We start from the raw sequence: 16,892 nt of genomic DNA on the forward strand, positions 1-16,892 counted from the left end.
GCACATCGAACCGCAGCTGCCACCGTTAGAGATGGGATCGAAGTCGTGCCCGGCAGCCGGCAGGTGAGTGAAACGCAAACACATCCAGTCCAATTACCGGCGGAGAGCGGGGGCGCCGTGGCAGCCCGGTCGGGGACGTCAGCTAACGGTGTTTACGGCACCTGTGAGAGCACCCGGGGACGAGCACTGCGCCGGGGCGACCTTTGGGTCGCTGTGGGTCGATACCAGTCGGGTATACACAGAAAGGCACACGGCAAACACGAATAAACCTACATCTGTGAGGTTACGAGTGGGCTTTAGAAACAGTGACAGGGGAAGACAAACGCGTTTTAGAAACAACTACCAATACGAGTCGGGTCGGAATATCTCCAGACCCGTATTTCGAAAGGTTGGGCAAAAAGTAAGTGCGGCGGATATGGGTGTCAACTGTCAACTACTGTTATGTAAATAATGAGTAGCCAAGTGCATTGGTCAACGATCACCTTTAATGCATACATATAAGGTCGTGTGATATCACCAGCCCTTTTTATTGAGACTCTTATTGTCCATTTATCTGAAGAACAGCTAGCGATTCCCACGCCCATCTGAGTTTGTGGGGTATTACCGACGAAGGAATGACCGCATATAGACCCCCGCCCAACAAATCACTCTGGAAGCTACATTGTTAGAAATTTAGAGCTTATGAGCCTCCTCATGTTGCACGTGCGAGCCTCAAGTTCTTTTGTTGGGAACCGGTCAGCCGATTTTGTCCAAATTCGGTCTGCGAGTGGGAACTTACTAGACACGCGTCTTCAACAACTCACGGACACGTCTCTGCAGCCCTGCACGTGCACTCGTATAACCGATGGTGCTAACTCGTGAGGCCCGTAAGTGGACATACGCGGGCCGTGCGCACTCAAGCCTCTACCGATTTGTGTAAACATGGGTGTTATTGGCTCTGAGATGCATACCAAAGCGGAACTCCATCGACCCACCCATATTGCTTCCTTGAGATATTGGCTGCTGTAACAGCGAGAAAAGGTGGTCTGTTTATGAAAACGAAACCGAGAGGGTAGCTAAGGCAGTTGTCAGAAACGGCAAACATAATGTCAACCATTTTCTTTTTGATTTACAAAGTGGAACAAGCATTTCTTCAATCTAACTGCACAAATGTTTACCAACTGCCCGAAAATTAGGGTACTTGTTTGAACTCACAGGCACCGCCAAATTGGTAGATTCTTGTTTCAATTCCACGAACCTACACCTGGCGTTGAGGCTGTTCAGCGTTTGTTTCCCAGCTCCCTCGTGTAATACAAAAAGCTGCGCTGGACGAGCGGCCCGGGCGCGGGCGCTACCAGTCAACAAACGAGCCCGCCGGCGCGGCCCTGATGGTGACGTCATCGTCATCACGACCGGTCATCTATCAATTTTGCTCACTGCAATTTTCCGGACCAGGGCCTTACTTAAACGGTAATAAAATCCGCAAGGGTCTGTCTGTTGGGCCAACAGAGGGCAAATAAATACTTCTTGATCGCGACAGCTTAATTGGACATAACCACAGGGCAAAAGGCGATTTAGCTGGCTGCATAGCGCAACCGCCCGGCGCGGAGGCGCATTGCCCCGGGGCATCAACCAGAAGTGCCTCATATACGGGCCGTAGCTCAGAGCGGTTCGCTGCCCTGCGCACATGGCTCGGCTCCACTATTTATACCAGCAGAGGATGCAGATCGTGCAAGGCTGTGCCGCTGGCAGCACGCCCTGCCTTACAGTCATGTCAGGTCAGATGATGGCTGAAATCGGTGGTAGTGGCCTTGGCTATGCACATTGCTGAAATGCCTTGACATCATCAACGGTTTCAGATTTACCATAGTCTCGTATAGCCATGGATAAGGGAGATAGGATTCATACAATTTTAAAGCTCGGCGACCATATACCTGAATTGACTATGTGAATTGGCCACAGGCTTGAAAGCAGAGATGCAAAATTAAAGCCCGCGGGCCTTACGTCAGCATCAGGTGCTCCCTCAGAACAATCCGGTAGGAAAACAACCTAAACTAGAAAACCAATGTCAAAAATGCTCCTCTTATACCTCCATAAAGTTGCCCTAGGCAGGGCAAGAGGAATCCAGGCTTGAGAAAACCCTGCAGTCCCATCAAAGGATCCGTGCCGTTTTTTTTTTTCAAGCCACGTAGGGACGAGGGCCCTTGACAAAGCTTTCTAGTCGGTTTTCCAGCTCCCTCTGGCCGTCGCTCGGGCGGGTCCAAGCTGGCCGTGAGTGGCCCGCTCGCTCGGCGTTGGCCCGGGACGCGCGCGCTGCGATGGTTGCGTGTCCGAACCCTCGTCCTGAGAATCATTAGCGGGCTGGAGCGGCTGGCGTGCGGGCCGCTCCGTGCCCGGGCGACCGTGAAAAGTGCTGCTGCGGCTCGATAGCGGCACACAAACCACCTGTTTCGAGTTTTTGGATTTCTTTGTGTTCGTTGTGACTATTCAAGCTCGGTGCCGGCTTGAGGACAAATTTCCGTATGCCTGCACTGTACCGAGTAGCAAAAACGTGCGGAAACGGGATCATAAGCCAATGTGAATGGGTCACTCGTCTTTCAGCCAATGCTGTTTTTCAAAAGTAGATACCTGAACCTTCGCCCATGTTCAAATGGCAACAAAAGGCTGAAAGCACGTAGTCGTAAAGCCGCCAAGTTCACCCGAAATTCACACAGTTAACACCTGAGACTAAACGACTACAACCGTCTTAACAACTGACCAACTGTTAACGAGGATATTATAGTCATCTACTGACCGAATGCCAGCGATCCTCTGACACTCTGCCGTTCAGGGGACCGCAGCCCTCAGCCGACCAAGTGGTCACAGTCCTCTGACCAGTCCTGTCCAGACTAAGTAACCAGTCCCTTACCGGCCACATCTATCCACCAAAGTGACATCTATCCCTTCCAGTGACCACATCCATCCACGGACAGCCATTCGCTAGTCGTTCCGTCGGCACCCGGCGGAGATCGACCTGCGCTCGGCACCATTTGCATGCAGCGGCGGCCTGTCGGTAAAGCCACAATGGCTCAGCGCAGCGCCCAACTCAATAAACCAGATCCCATTCGACAAGCCACCTCCTTCACCGACAAGAAAGCAGAGTCAACAAGCTAAATTCAACTCGGCTATTTGACAAACCCGCCGCCACTGCATTGATAAATTAACTCGACAAATGAGGTTGTTGAGTTGTTTTGAGCCAGGAGCCAATTCAGAGCTCCCGAGAATTAGCAAACACACAGGCTAGCCGTATGTGGCGCAAAGTGGGTAAGGGACAAGGGAGCTGAAAGCAGTAACGCACACCGCCGAGAAATGTCTCCCTAGGGAAATGTATAGGGATTAGCCCCATGATGGTGACTATTACATTTAATGTAGTGCCGAGCTGGGCCATAACTTCCTGCTGAGATATAAATGATTAGCAGGATTCATCAGGTGGGGCAAATGACGCCGACATTGACATTTGACACCATCAGCCTGACGCCATTATTTCTGTTGCCTAACACACTCCAGTGCAAAAACACTGCTGAATGGCTTCGTCACCTCATCAGTAGCACCCCTAGGTTACAAAACATCTCTTGGAAAAACTGGACGGTTTATTTTACGACATGAAGATTGACATATGATATGATGATCATTAGGGGTACCCATTTTTCCCGATTTTGGAAATTTGTGGGTGGGGGTGGTTTTTCCCATTATTTCGCGGCTCCTGATTCCAATGGTGCCAAAAATATTGAAATCAAAGGTGGTTTAGGGGTCGCGAATTGGGATTGAAATTTGCGTATTTACCTAGAAATATGCTTATTTTACGCTGATAGTAAATCGCAACGAAGGCAAACTTTTTGTTTCGAGAGTCGGGTAGAGGGGTCATTGAACGCTCCCTTTTCATCCAGATTGATGTGCTCCATCACGTGGTTACGGTTCAATGCTTTACTAGCGATCATTACAATGTCGATATTGTAACATTTGGTGAAAAGCGCCGGGATGTTTTGCTCCTGTTGCTGGTATCATTCTGGTCAGCGTGCAATCATTTTTGATATTTTCTTTTTGTGTTGCATTAGTGACCTTTGATGACCTTTGAGGTCAAACTAAAATGTGAAGTTTCAGTTGCCATATCTCAGTTCATGACAGGCTCTTTGTGTCCATTATACAATTCAAGTTTGTGCAAATTAGCTCAGGATTCATCTGGCAGATCATGGCTCCGAATGTATTTCAAACCATGTAATTCAAAAACGATCAAACCATTTCGACCGTATACTTCCACAAGAAACGCCGTCGCGTTCGCTCACGGCTACGATGTAATACACCTTTAGACAGGGTAGGATAAATACCTAGGTATGGGTGTTCTATACCAAAAATTCAACTTCTGATCCAAAAACAGAAACTCCAAAGAGTCGATTCTATCCATGCCCACCAACCATGTACCATTTCATTTCTTCAGTGGGGACAGATACACACCGTTCATGTAAGAGTTTCCGATACAATCCGATCATTTACGAGTTCATATTAATTATTCGACACGGGGGACTAGCCATGCACTGATACGTGCACGGCTGATAGGCATGTGACGAAGAACTTTCACAGCTTCTGGCACAGATCACTTGTGATCTCAGGTAATTAGCGTCTGAATCTGAAGAACCTATAATGTAGCAGAAGATTTTCATCCTGAATGGGCCGTATGGTGGCACCAGGACGCATCATATAGAGGAGTGTGCGTGCAAAGGCTGAAGAGGAGGAGAATCAGGTCCGCCACCATAAGGTCCGTGGCCCACCCACTGTGTCGGCCCCCAGGCAATGCCAAGAGTCAGTAAACGGTTCTGCCTCGGAGTTGGCTGAGTCGTTTAGACTTGGCACCTTCCTGATTCTCAGCTTTAGGCAATGCCATTCGACTTCAGTTCAGCACCATCTGAGGGTTTGGACTGGGCCTGTGACTTGTGAGTGCAGCGTAAGATCCGTTACTATTTCTTGCAAGGATGCTGCTGGCAGCGGCCATCACCAGGCACTACTACAGCTGCTTGTAGTGGCACATGCCCAGAACTGGAGCCACGAGCAGTCGTGCACGCGTTCGGCCAGGCCAGTGCTGTCCGTCATCAGCAAGATTGCAAACATATTGCTTTCATAATGGGGTGAGGATGAAGTTCATTGTTCCTCTCCTCCTGTGATGTTCTCTGCCAGCTGTCTTTCCATATGCACAATCGCATTCTGTGTGTGGTTGTGGGTGTTTGTGGGGGAGGGGCAAAGCTACACTCAAGCACAGCGGTCACCCAAAGGCGCGGTGGTGTAAAGCTTGCGCCCCTCCCTCTGCCGTCTCTGCAACTCCGGGACTCGGGGAGGTCGGCTAGCGAATTGGAAAAGGTCATGCATACCAGCATAGCTTAGTGCTGTTTTTATGTCTGTAGATATATTTGGTGCTCTTTTACCGCTGCACGTCAAATATACAACTGAAGTAGTGTTGAACGGTGTCCAACAGTCATCAATACCACTGCAACACATTGGCTTTGCATATTTATAGTCGTTAAAATGAAGTCATTTTTCCAAGTAAAATTAAAACTTCCAATGCAAGCTCGCAACCCCTAAAAGTAGTCTGATATCGTTATTTCTGTCACTGCTAGATCCAGAACGGAGCAAAAAAATGCAATAACATCAACCCCAAACTGTTGACATGGTAACCTTGTTCCAACATAAAATATTGCTAATTTGGTCGATTTTCCGCTAAAATTAACATTTTCATTTTGAATTCGTGACCCCTAGAAATCGTTTGGTTTCGTTATATTTGGCACAGATGGAATCAGAATAGACCAAATAATGGGAAAATTGACTCCAACCTGTTCGCATGGCAACCTTGTTCCAAAATAAAATAACATTATTTTGGTCAATTTTTCGCTAAAATTGGCATTATCATTTTGAATTCGCGACCCCTAGAAATCGTTTGATTTCGCTATTTTTGGCACAGATGGAATCAGAATAGACCAAATAATGGGAAAATCCAACCCCACCTAAAATTTGGAAAATTGACCCAAAAATGGGTACCCCTAATGATCATACTCCCCAGAAAAACTCGAAATGAAACAGAAAAAGACTTTATCGACTACCTACTTGTGCTACTCCCTTGATAACACAGGGAAACCAGCGAGCCAAGTTAGCCCAAGTAGGTCCAGGGAACTGATGGAGAGGGTCATTCCGGACACCGTCCGGTCGCCACTATGGACAAAAACAACTGCAAACATCCGTACACAGCCGTATTAGGTACCTATTACTCTACATAGAAATGCCCAATGTGCCCCAAAAATTATACAAACATGATTTCTGAATAAAACCTAAAAATTTCAAATAAAAACTTGTGAGCATCAGACTAAAAGCCAAGAAAACAGCATTGTAGCATGCTAAAAGATTACAGTTAAATGTATATTAATGTTACAGGGAGTATGCGATTTCAGTTAGTTTGCAACGACCCTAGGGTGGTTGTAACCTCACTGAACGATCAGTTTGTTTGCAACGACCCTAGGGACGTTACAAAATAACTGCTCGTTCCGGGACGTTGTAACGAAACTAGGGTCGTTGCAACCTCCCTAGTTAGTATGCAACGAACCTAGGGTTGTTACAAAATAACTAGGGAGTTTAAGAATTCATCGAGTCTGGTTTCACAGGAGGGCCGTCAACAATCTTGTCCAATGAAAATCTTGTTCAATCTAGTTGATTTAAAAAGAAAAGGAGAACAAAATTTGAACATTCAGCTCAGGAGTATTTCACGACGGCCATCAAGTATACATTTTGTGCAGATTTGTTCAAATTAGATGAAGCCCTTCGTAAAAACGGCTATTATCCGCTCGTTTCCAGTCTTTCTGTGATTGTAAACGTTCAAACATGTGAAATGATGGTGTTCCCATGCATTATGGTGGGTGTCAAGGTCACGTGAAGGTCAGGTCAGGGTCATTGACCTTTGATGACCTTACTTCACTTCTTCTGGGTTCAGATACTTTAAGGCTAGTTTTTGGAGCTGATTTCGAATTTAGCACCCATTTGAACATTTACGAAGTAATCTTGGCGCCTTCGTACCACGTCACGAGGCTGTCAGTGGTGGTTGACATCTACTATGGACAGCTAGCAAGACGCCTTCTGGTTGACCTGACCCGACCTGGCCTAAAAACATCAAGACATCGTCGGTGATCAAAGCTAACATGAAATTCGTGATCAGCGCCCCGAAAAAAAAACTCGTAACAACCTAACTCTCCAAAGTTTTCACAGGTCCCGATTTTCCCGACTTTTAAGTCACTGACCTGACCTGGAAGGTCAACCAATAACTTAGCCCCGCCCTGTGCGTTTGCGGCTAGCAAAACACAAATAAGGGCGAGAGTTAACCCCGCAGGACCTGTTGGTTTTCTACATACGCGCCGGCCGTGAGGAGGGTTGGTACGACCCCCTCGTCGGTTTTCGCCCCTGATGGAGTTAGAGCGTCGCGGAAAAAACGAGCATGTGTGCCGTTAGGAGACACAGCAACTAGTACCCGATTTTAAGGTCTCAGGTCAACCGTTTACCTCTGAGGTCAGGTCAATTGTGACCCAAGACACGGATTCGGTTTTTTATTAATAACTTCTTTAAAAAAAAACAGTCGCAGAGCGCGATTTTAGCATCAACGTGCTCGCCTTGCTCAGGCGCGTCGAATGGTATACTTCTTGTTCGGGTGAGGTCAACTTGAGGTGTTGACCTCGGGTCAAGGTCAGGTCAGAGACCCCTAGGTCGCGACATTGGTCAAAGGAGGTCATGTTGCATATTATTCGATTCGGCACGTCTTCCTCAGTCCATTGGTGGCTTGACCGACTCGCTATCTCAGTTTCGGGAGTTATTGACGAAAAGCTCGTATGACCCTAGTGACGTCATAAATGACGTCACGCAACGTCAACAATGCAAAATTGAAGCATCTAACCTTGCAAGGAGTGCATGAAATCACGATCCGTGTACTTAAGATAGTTTGAGATCGTTCCATCCCGGCGCCAGAATAGCAGTTTTCATTTTTCTCAATTGACTTATAGTGGTGAGGTCACGTGACCGACCTGACCTCTTGTGATCTTTAGGAAAAATCCTAGATGTACTTACAAGTTGTGAGACTTCTACACCTTTTTTCAATCCGAATCGGCATCCGGTCAGTTAGTTTCGGCAGATCTGCATTAAGAACGTCAGCTGGAGTGCGCTTTCGACAAACCACGCTCCAAACTCGGCATAGTGCAGAGGCGTGACATGGGGCATTTAATTTCGACACTGAGCGTGGTTTCGACACTGGCCAATGGATTTCGGCACACGGCATAGGGCTGTGACATCAGGCATTGGAAAAAGGCAAATTTCATTTTACAATGGCAATGGTCATGCAGTTTCGTTGGCGGTGTAACAAGTTAAATCGAACAAATTTCAAACCATATTTTTTACGTTGATGCGTTTTCAATGCTTACCACTAGACTTTATAGCATTTTTCCTTTTCTTAAACTTCCCTTGGATAAATGGAACACAAAATACGCCAATGCCGTGTTTTAAGGTCTAAACGTTTTTTTTTCTGTGAATGGAGGGAAAGTAGGCTAGCAAGCCATGTCAGAGTCGTCAGATGAGAGGATAATGCGGAGGAAGCATTTGGGTGAGTCTACCAGTGAGCGGTGAGCTGCGGCGGCTGACAAGACGCCGGTATAAAACTGTCCCGCTACGGATATTATGCAGCCAAAGCGATCGATGGGTCAGCCCGTAGGGTTTCCACCATTCCAGAGGGCAGTTTTTTGTCCAGAAATACAGTTGACCATGACTGACCAAACCACCGTCCTGCAAACATTGTTGCCTCAAGGGTGACACGCCCATTCCCAACTCGACAGACCTGAACCACCCGCGCTGGCGGTCAGCGCCACTCACAATGTGTCGACAGATCGACACAAATGAAAAATAATATTTTTGTTTTTCATCCAAGAAATACCGCTAAAACATTATCAACTTTAGATGCGTTGAGAGGAGCAAGGCCCCGAATGACCCCAGTCAGCCTTTGTATTTGCCAGGAGCGTGGCCCCGAATGACCCCCGTCGCCCTTTGGATTCGCCAGTGCTTCCGCATTGTCACAGAATGGCACAAGGATGATGACCTTGCATGAGGTCAGCTTGCGTGCCGGAGGCGGGTGATGTCAGGGACGAACCGGTGTTAGGTTCCAGAGCGACTGACGAAATTAGGTGCCCGTTGCCGTATTCCAATGAACGGTTGCCGATTCGGATTGACAAAAGGTGTGGTTTCTTAGCAACCAAGCGCCCATATTGAGTGTCTCTTTACAGTACCGGAAACATTTTAACGCATAGTATTCTTAAAATGCCTTTCCGAAAAGATAAGAGTTGCTTAATTCACTGATGAAATAAATTGACCATTGTCTAGCTAGGCTGCAAGCTGCCGACGTAAAATGCAATATGACAAAACAGAATGCCCTTTGTCGATATTAAATGCCCCTGCCGTTGTTCAATGACCCTGGTCGAATATCAACAGATGCTATTCTAAATCAGCGAAAAGTGTCGAAATGCGTGCTCCAGTGTCGAGTTGTTAGAGTGCCTGTCGAGATAAGGTGCCCGCTGCCGTATTTGAATGAACGGATGCCGATTCGGATCGAAAAAAGGTGTAGAAGATGCACGTACTGTAAGTTTCATCCCCCTGTAAAAGCTTCTCTGGGACTGAGGGCGTTGCGAAGTTGCGGCATCTGAGGACCGGCCACTTATGACGTCATAGGTCAGTAACCTAACCTGACCTGAAAATCTGGTTGGTGTCACAAGATCCGGCTTTAATCAAAGGTCAGGTATCCTAGTTTCAGCTCTCTGTTGCTGGCGTGTTCTAAACTATCGCGAAAAAAACGTGGGGGGGGGGGGGCGAGGATTAAGCTAGGCTGAGTAGGGTAAGTTGGGATCAAGTAGTAGGGGTCCCACCCGCACCACCTGTTTATAGCAGGTGTACCTAAACCACCAGCGACAGCTTCGTAGCAAGTTGCATTGGCAACACAACTATACGTACCTACTTCTCAAATGTCTCAGCGAATGCTGGATTCGAAATAAGCTTTAAAAAATCCCTTAAAATCGTAAAAATTGAAACAGTCACCCGAAGTCACCAAACGTCAATGACCTTGACCTGGCCGACAACTGACAAGTCAACTTAAAACCTATCATGATGCATGGGACAACCATCAGTTCACATGTTGGCACGTTTATATGTAATCACAATAGAAGTCTGGAAACGCAATTTTATGTGCGCTAACATAAACGGCAAATAATTTCGGTCTGTCATGGTCTCAGAAATCAGATCAAAGGTCAAAGATCATTGGTTTCAGGATCATGAACTGTATAGAGAATGTGTAACCAGTAACGTAGATAAGTTCGAGGACACTCAAAGTTTCGTCACGATCGGCCGCTTTTAGCGCGAGATAATCGCGAAAAAACGAGGGGTTTTATCGGACCCGCACCCCTAAAAGTGTGAGGGATAACCCGCACACGGATTCCGACGGATATCCATCACACCTACCCCAGTAACTATATTTTCTACATGTAAGCATATGCTGGCGATATAATGCAGCCAAAATTATCACAGTTACGTGCTTTGTCCCGGGCACCACATATAGGTACTCCTGAGCTGAATGTTCAAGTTTTGTTCTCCTTTTATTTTAAACTGAACTAGACTGAACAAGATTTTCATTGGACAAGATTGTTGACGGCCCTCCTGTGAAACAAGATTCGATGAATTCTTAAACTCCCTAGTTATTTTGTAACAACCCTAGGTTCGTTGCATACTAACTAGGGAGGTTGCAACGACCCTAGTTTCGTTACAACGTCCCGGAACGAGCAGTTATTTTGTAACGTCCCTAGGGTCGTTGCAAACAAACTGATCGTTCAGGGAGGTTACAACCACCCTAGGGTCGTTGCAAACTAACTGAAATCGCATACTCCCTGTAACATTAATACAATTTTGTTAAGAAATCAGCTCACTTCTTAAATTATTCAACTGAATTATTGACGACTTTAAGTACAAACAAGGACATGTAAAATAAGCAGAGCTGGGCAAGTGCGTTCCTTTAGTGCGTTCCTGCGTTCTTCCGTACGTACGCACCGCCCTTTTTAGGAACGCAAGAACGCAGGAACGCAAAGTTTTTCAAAGGAACGCAAGTAAGAGGAACGCACCACCCGAAATTTTGAAGCGTTCCTGCGTTCTTGCGGAACCACCCGAAAAATTATATTGCTGCCAATGACCTCTGTGTCAAATGTTTGAATCTCGAGTACGTGTGTTTGCCGGTAGAGGCGCCACTTGTCGGTCGAATCGAGGAAGGCTTGCTTAGATTTAGTGCTGATGTTTACTATTCGATTCGGTTTCAGGCATTAAATGTGTAAAGATTTTTAGAGGTGATGTTTACTATTCGATTCAGTTTCAGGCATTAAATGTGTAAAGTAAATATGATAACTTTTACTAAAATACATCTTTTAACTTAACTATTGTTTTTAAGCAGGTCGTATTTTTGTTGAAAACCCTACGGATGATATTGGTAAAACGTATTTCAGATATTCGATTCGGAAATGAGATGTCGAGCTGCTTTTCGGCCCCACGTCGCCATTCTGGGTATTCTGTGATCGATTCGCCCCGTGTTTGGTTGGGCCCGCGCCGCGTGGTTCGGCGGTATTTTTGAGGGAGGAACGCAGGAACGCAGGAACGCTAACGCACCGAGCGAAAAAAAATTGAGGAACGCTATTCCAGGAACGCACTAACCGCGGCCGGAGGAACGCAGGAACGCTAACGCACTACCGAAAATCGAGGAACGCGCCCAGCTCTGAAAATAAGTTCAATACACTGGATCTGATACTTTTATCATGTATCGGAACGTACGCGCCATGCAAACCTTCTTACGCATGACGTGCCAATGACGAACAAAAGGTTGTCTCATATAAGACTACGACCAACGGATGAAGATAAATCACGACAGTAACAAAACACTGATTGCATTCCCATGAAACAGGGATATGCACATCAGTAGATATTTTCGCGATTTCTTTGATGTGCTGTGATGTCGGCCGTTAATCCGCAACACTGACTCGGTTCCTATAAATACTAAGCCGTTCTGCAGGGGCGGAGCGGCTGCATTATACATCCAGAGCGGCCGGGCATTAATTCAGCAGGCAGGCGGCACTCAATGCTCGAGCGGGGCGGGCGCCCTGCCCGGCCCGGTGGACGCCTGCACGCGGCCCGATAGGGTTAGGGTGGTGCAGCAGTAACCGCCCAGGGGACACAAAGGCAGCCCCGGCGACCCCGACAACCGCTGGATAGCCCCGAACGGCCGGCTATTCTCTGATCAGAACAACAGGAGACAAGGCCAGTCCTGCTAACCGGTCGTGAGGTCACGATGGAGACAGCCAGCCATCGAGCCCATCCTGAGGACACCAGAGGACACAGCGCGACCGGTGCCGAGGACTCCGATTGTCCTACTGACCATTCCCAGTGACATGAGGGCCGATCCCGGGAAAACCAGAGGACAGGGGGCCCCCACCGACCTGTCGTGAGGACACCGTGAGACAGAGTGGCAGCTCGTCTGACCGGTCTCGCCATGCGGTCGGTGCCCCCGTCTGCGAGCCCGGAAGCAGTCCGGTACCCTCTGCAGGGGGTTGGCGGCCGGCCGCTCCCCCGTCCAGACTCCGCGGTCAGTCACTCCGCTACCGGTATCCCTTCGTCCCAGCCCTGCGGTCAATCTCTCCCCCGTCCAACACCCCGCGGTCAGCCACTCCCCTGTCCCCCGTCTCCCCGGTCAGCCGCTATCCCCGTCCCAGTCCCCCTGAAGCGGGGCGCTACCCCCGTCCCCCGGTCAGCCGATGCCTCCGTCCCCGACCAGGCCCCGCAGCCAGCCGTTACCCCTGTCCCCGGGTCAGCCACTACCCCATCCCAGGCCTCCGAAGAAGGCGGCGGTACCCCCGTCCTCGGCCCGTGCTCAGCCGCTACCTACCCCCTCCAGGCCCTGCGGTAGCCGCTCCCCGTCCCCCGGTCACTGACCGTCGCTGATGACGTTCACGGTGGTCTTGGGCGGCACCCAGAGCGGCTGCCACGTGATGCGCGTCTCGTTCCACGGGATTGTCTGCGGCCAGGTGAGCTGGCACGTCATGGTGCCTGTCCGTGTGCCGCGGGGGCGCGCCGCTCCGACACTTCACCGGTCCACCCCGTCTGAGCGACTGAGACGCTCCCCACCCGTCGGCCGGCGGGCGCTCACTGAAAATCGCCCGGTGCGGCGGGCCGGGCTGGTGCCGACGCGCCGCCCGCCACCTACCGGCCCCACGGCGGCGCCGCGACAGCGCGGCGGCTCGTCACGACGAGCAGCGGCTGCCGGCAGCGGCGCCCGCCCGCTCGACAGCGACGCACTTCGATCGCGGCACCGGGCAGCGGCGGCGGGTCCGTGCGACTGCAACCTCACGGTGAAGTGCTGGCATGGCGGTGCGCCGGCCGCCGCCGGCCGCGAATCGATAGGTAAACAGCGTCCGACGGCCGCTGGACACCGTCCGGAAATTGCCGACGCTGGCCGCACAGGGCCGGTGCATGTAGGCCGGCCCGTCCCCCTCCGGCATTTTACAAGGGACTGACCTTAGTGGGCGCAGCTCAGCTCCCGGCTCACATTTGATTGCAATGGGCGGGAGGTGATGCGGAATAATGCAATGCTGCGGGCGACTATCAACAATAATTAGAGTTGAAAGGCGGTCCCCGCACGGAGTTGGCAAATTGTGACAAAAGGTCGGTTCAGCCAGCCGGCTAAAGGAATTCAAATCAAATGGCGAAAAGTTAGGTGGATAAAATTCAAAATGAGCGGCAAGGTCCTGATCGAAGCCCCTACGGACCTTTCCAGTTTAAGTCAAAGTCCAGTTTAAGTAAAACAAAGCCCAGTGTTTTACATGGGCTCACTTTACAGGCTAGAATAGAACCAACGCCACACACAGGTCGTTACGCAAGTCTAGACTTCTATCGTTCGATCGGGGAATTCCGGGCACAGGACATCATTTTGGGTGAAACGTTTAGCGTGTCCACAAAGGACAAGGTTCGCCAGGCTTGGTTTCATCTCACTACGACTGCCCTCAGGCGAACCCCGATATAGGGCTAGATATCGGGCGCCGAACCGACTCTAACCCGAGACTCTCACCGCCAGAGGGATACATTTTCACTGAGCTCCTGGGACTAGATAATAAGAAATTGAGCGTTTACTCTTTTCACTTTTTTCGCCCCAAGCATGTCACACACATTCGGAAGTAAGGTGTACGAAAGTATCGGTGACAAAAAGTGTATCACGCCCTTCGTCGTCGAGAGTGATGGACATGGCGATGTGACAAATCACTGCATTCAAAGATATACATGATACTAGGTTAACGAGCAGGAAAAAGATAAGGCAAAGAACTGGACCGATGAGTCCAGGCTGACAAAACTCATTAATTGTCCAACAAAGTGCCAGCGGATTACTATTGATACCAAAACTAAAAACATACGTAACGCCATAATCAGCGCAAAATGAATGCACATCAAAATGCAAGAAATCGCATTAATTTGCGAGTCATCGGATCGGTACCTACGTAATGAATCAACACTAACCACAATTCGGAGTTCAGACACATATGGTTTTCACCATAGCCTTGCGATGAGGTAAAGCTAACCAAATATGTGAGACACAAAATATTCGGTGTTTGAGTTACCATCAGACGAAACAGTCGTGAGTCGACCTACCCTAGGTTCGACTCCAAACGATTTCATACATAAATTCAACAGCTTGTGACACACGATTTCCTTTCACAGATACTGTCCGACAGAACCTGGGGCACTTTATGGGCGTTTCTCGGAAAACTTTCGAGGTTTGGCTAAATATGAGCATCTATAACGCTACATCCGGGTAGAAACTATTGACGCCGAAGAGTTCGTAACCCTGGATTCCTCGACAAATCATTTGACCGAGTTCTGCACACTTTTCAGGTGTTTTTTTTTTAAATAAGTGAGCATCTTGCAGTGCAGTGCAGTGCGCATTGCACAATTGCAAGGACATGAGGTTGAATTTGACACCAACCGACCATTGTGTCTAGATCAACGTGAAATAACAGCCCCAAATGCATAATATGATCACAGACACGATATGCAATAAGAATCGCATAAGTTTTTCCTTATTATTCGTCACTATAATTTACCCACCCCGTAGGATAATTAATTTCTTTTCTAGATAAATCAGGACGATTGGCAGAAACGTAGGGTGCCTCCTCATATATAATGATTCATCGCTACGGGCTACGTCAGAACAACTCACTTCGGTTTATACCACCTTTCGGCCTTCGATTCCTTGGAATGTTCGAGAACTATTATTCCCATCGCGGATTTTAAGGCTATCAATGCCTCCGTGCTCGTAGGAATTCTAAACGACAATAGACCACGGCCCAGACACCAGCAGTAAGGTATCAAGGTGGAGACATTGGATGAGCTGGGAACTCGGTATTGCTTGCTCCTCACTCACAACCTCGCTGAGCAGTTTCGTATCTAGCCTACATTCCCAGTCGCCAATGCTAGGCAAAATGCCAGAAAGGGGCGTGGGCTTCAAGTTCAATATAGTCGCCCCTCCCCACAACACACATCGACACAAGCCTCAAGATGCCTCTCCCCCATTCACCTTCTCGATTTAGTTCGCCTTCGATTCAACTTCGCCCAGCTACCAGCACAATGGGCATTGAGGAATGAGACCGAGCCGGCTGACCTTGGCTGGTTTGTTCAGCGGGGCGGTGCTCATCTGTTTTAATGCTGTCGAGTATTGTTGCCGGTCACCGCCTTGAACGACGACAAACTTGTCTGTATGGCTGGCACAGCGCCAACTTGTAGCGGAACTCTGCATTGTGCACGCTGCCCGGGCCAGTCGCCGGGTCGGCCGCGTCCCTCGTGCCCGTCTGACCGGTATCGCGCGCCGGCCGGGGCGGCCAGGACCGGGAGCTGACTCAGACTCCAGGAGCGCACCGGACACACCGCGGGACATTGATCAGACAGGACGGACAAATGTCCGACACCTGCGTGTTGGTCGGAAGAGACAGTTGGTGACGTATTTATGGGTCGTTCTTGAGAAAGTCGTACGGAATGTTTGCTTCAATATGGTACATTCCGAGCCGTTGGCGCAACATTGGCGATAGCTTTGTATGAATGGGAATGAGTCAACATAACCAGCCAAAACAAATAACCTGATAAAACATCCTTATGCTGTTTTTCCATGTCTTTTCTGATTTTTTTTTTTTTTTGCTTGAACATCTAAATGCAAACGCGACAGAATTATGAAATACGGTCAAACCACTGCAGCTTGTAAGATTTGACGAGAACAACCCGGACTGAGATATGGCCAAAGGGTGTGCAATGTCCATTAGCCTCCATATTCAAATTCAGTCCATATCCAGACCCGAATCAGGGCAGGTTCGGCCCCCATCTGCTGATGACGAAACTCGCACAGCACAAAGGCCATGACGAGGGCACTCAGTAGCCGAAATCGCCGGGCGGCACACGGTGATGTTTGATCTCCGGCAATCAGGAAAGGTCGTCCGGTCGAAATTTGCACAGTATATCACGGCCCGCCCATCAGTTGTAGAGGTCAGATTGGCGCCAAATGCGCCTCATAGCGACCAGATTTATTTCTACCATACCGTTTCCTCCATCAAAGGTCATAAGCTGATCGTTTAAGTCATTTTCCGGGTCGGTTAAAAATGAAAATAAAATAGCACGATTCTCGAAAATGTGTTACATAATTCCGAAACAAAGTAGAAATGTGTAGCCTCAATTTGATATCTCACGACAACAAAACCGATGTGTCCAGAAAACAAACATAAAACGCTTTTAAGTGATCTATCATGAAACAT

General features: G+C 48.8%; 1 protein-coding gene across 4 annotated transcripts in view; it reads right to left on the reverse strand.

Moving 5' to 3' along the window:
- LOC122384190 (ligand of Numb protein X 2-like) overlaps positions 1-16,892 on the reverse strand; it is a 48,512-nt gene that overhangs the window by 10,727 nt on the left and 20,893 nt on the right. Inside the window, exon 1 of one of the 4 annotated variants that reach the window (XM_043371285.1) lies at positions 13,039-13,399. The exons of the other annotated variants lie outside the window; for them this stretch is intronic. Coding sequence (XP_043227220.1) covers positions 13,039-13,147 — 109 coding nt within the window. The 5' untranslated portion in view covers positions 13,148-13,399. Of the gene's footprint in view, positions 1-13,038; positions 13,400-16,892 lie in introns of those variants that run through there. 4 annotated transcript variants of the gene reach the window in all.

The sequence above is a fragment of the Amphibalanus amphitrite genome, unplaced genomic scaffold (assembly GCF_019059575.1).
Source record: "Amphibalanus amphitrite isolate SeventyFive unplaced genomic scaffold, NRLGWU_Aamphi_draft 000183F_arrow, whole genome shotgun sequence".
Classification (NCBI taxonomy): domain Eukaryota; kingdom Metazoa; phylum Arthropoda; class Thecostraca; order Balanomorpha; family Balanidae; genus Amphibalanus; species Amphibalanus amphitrite.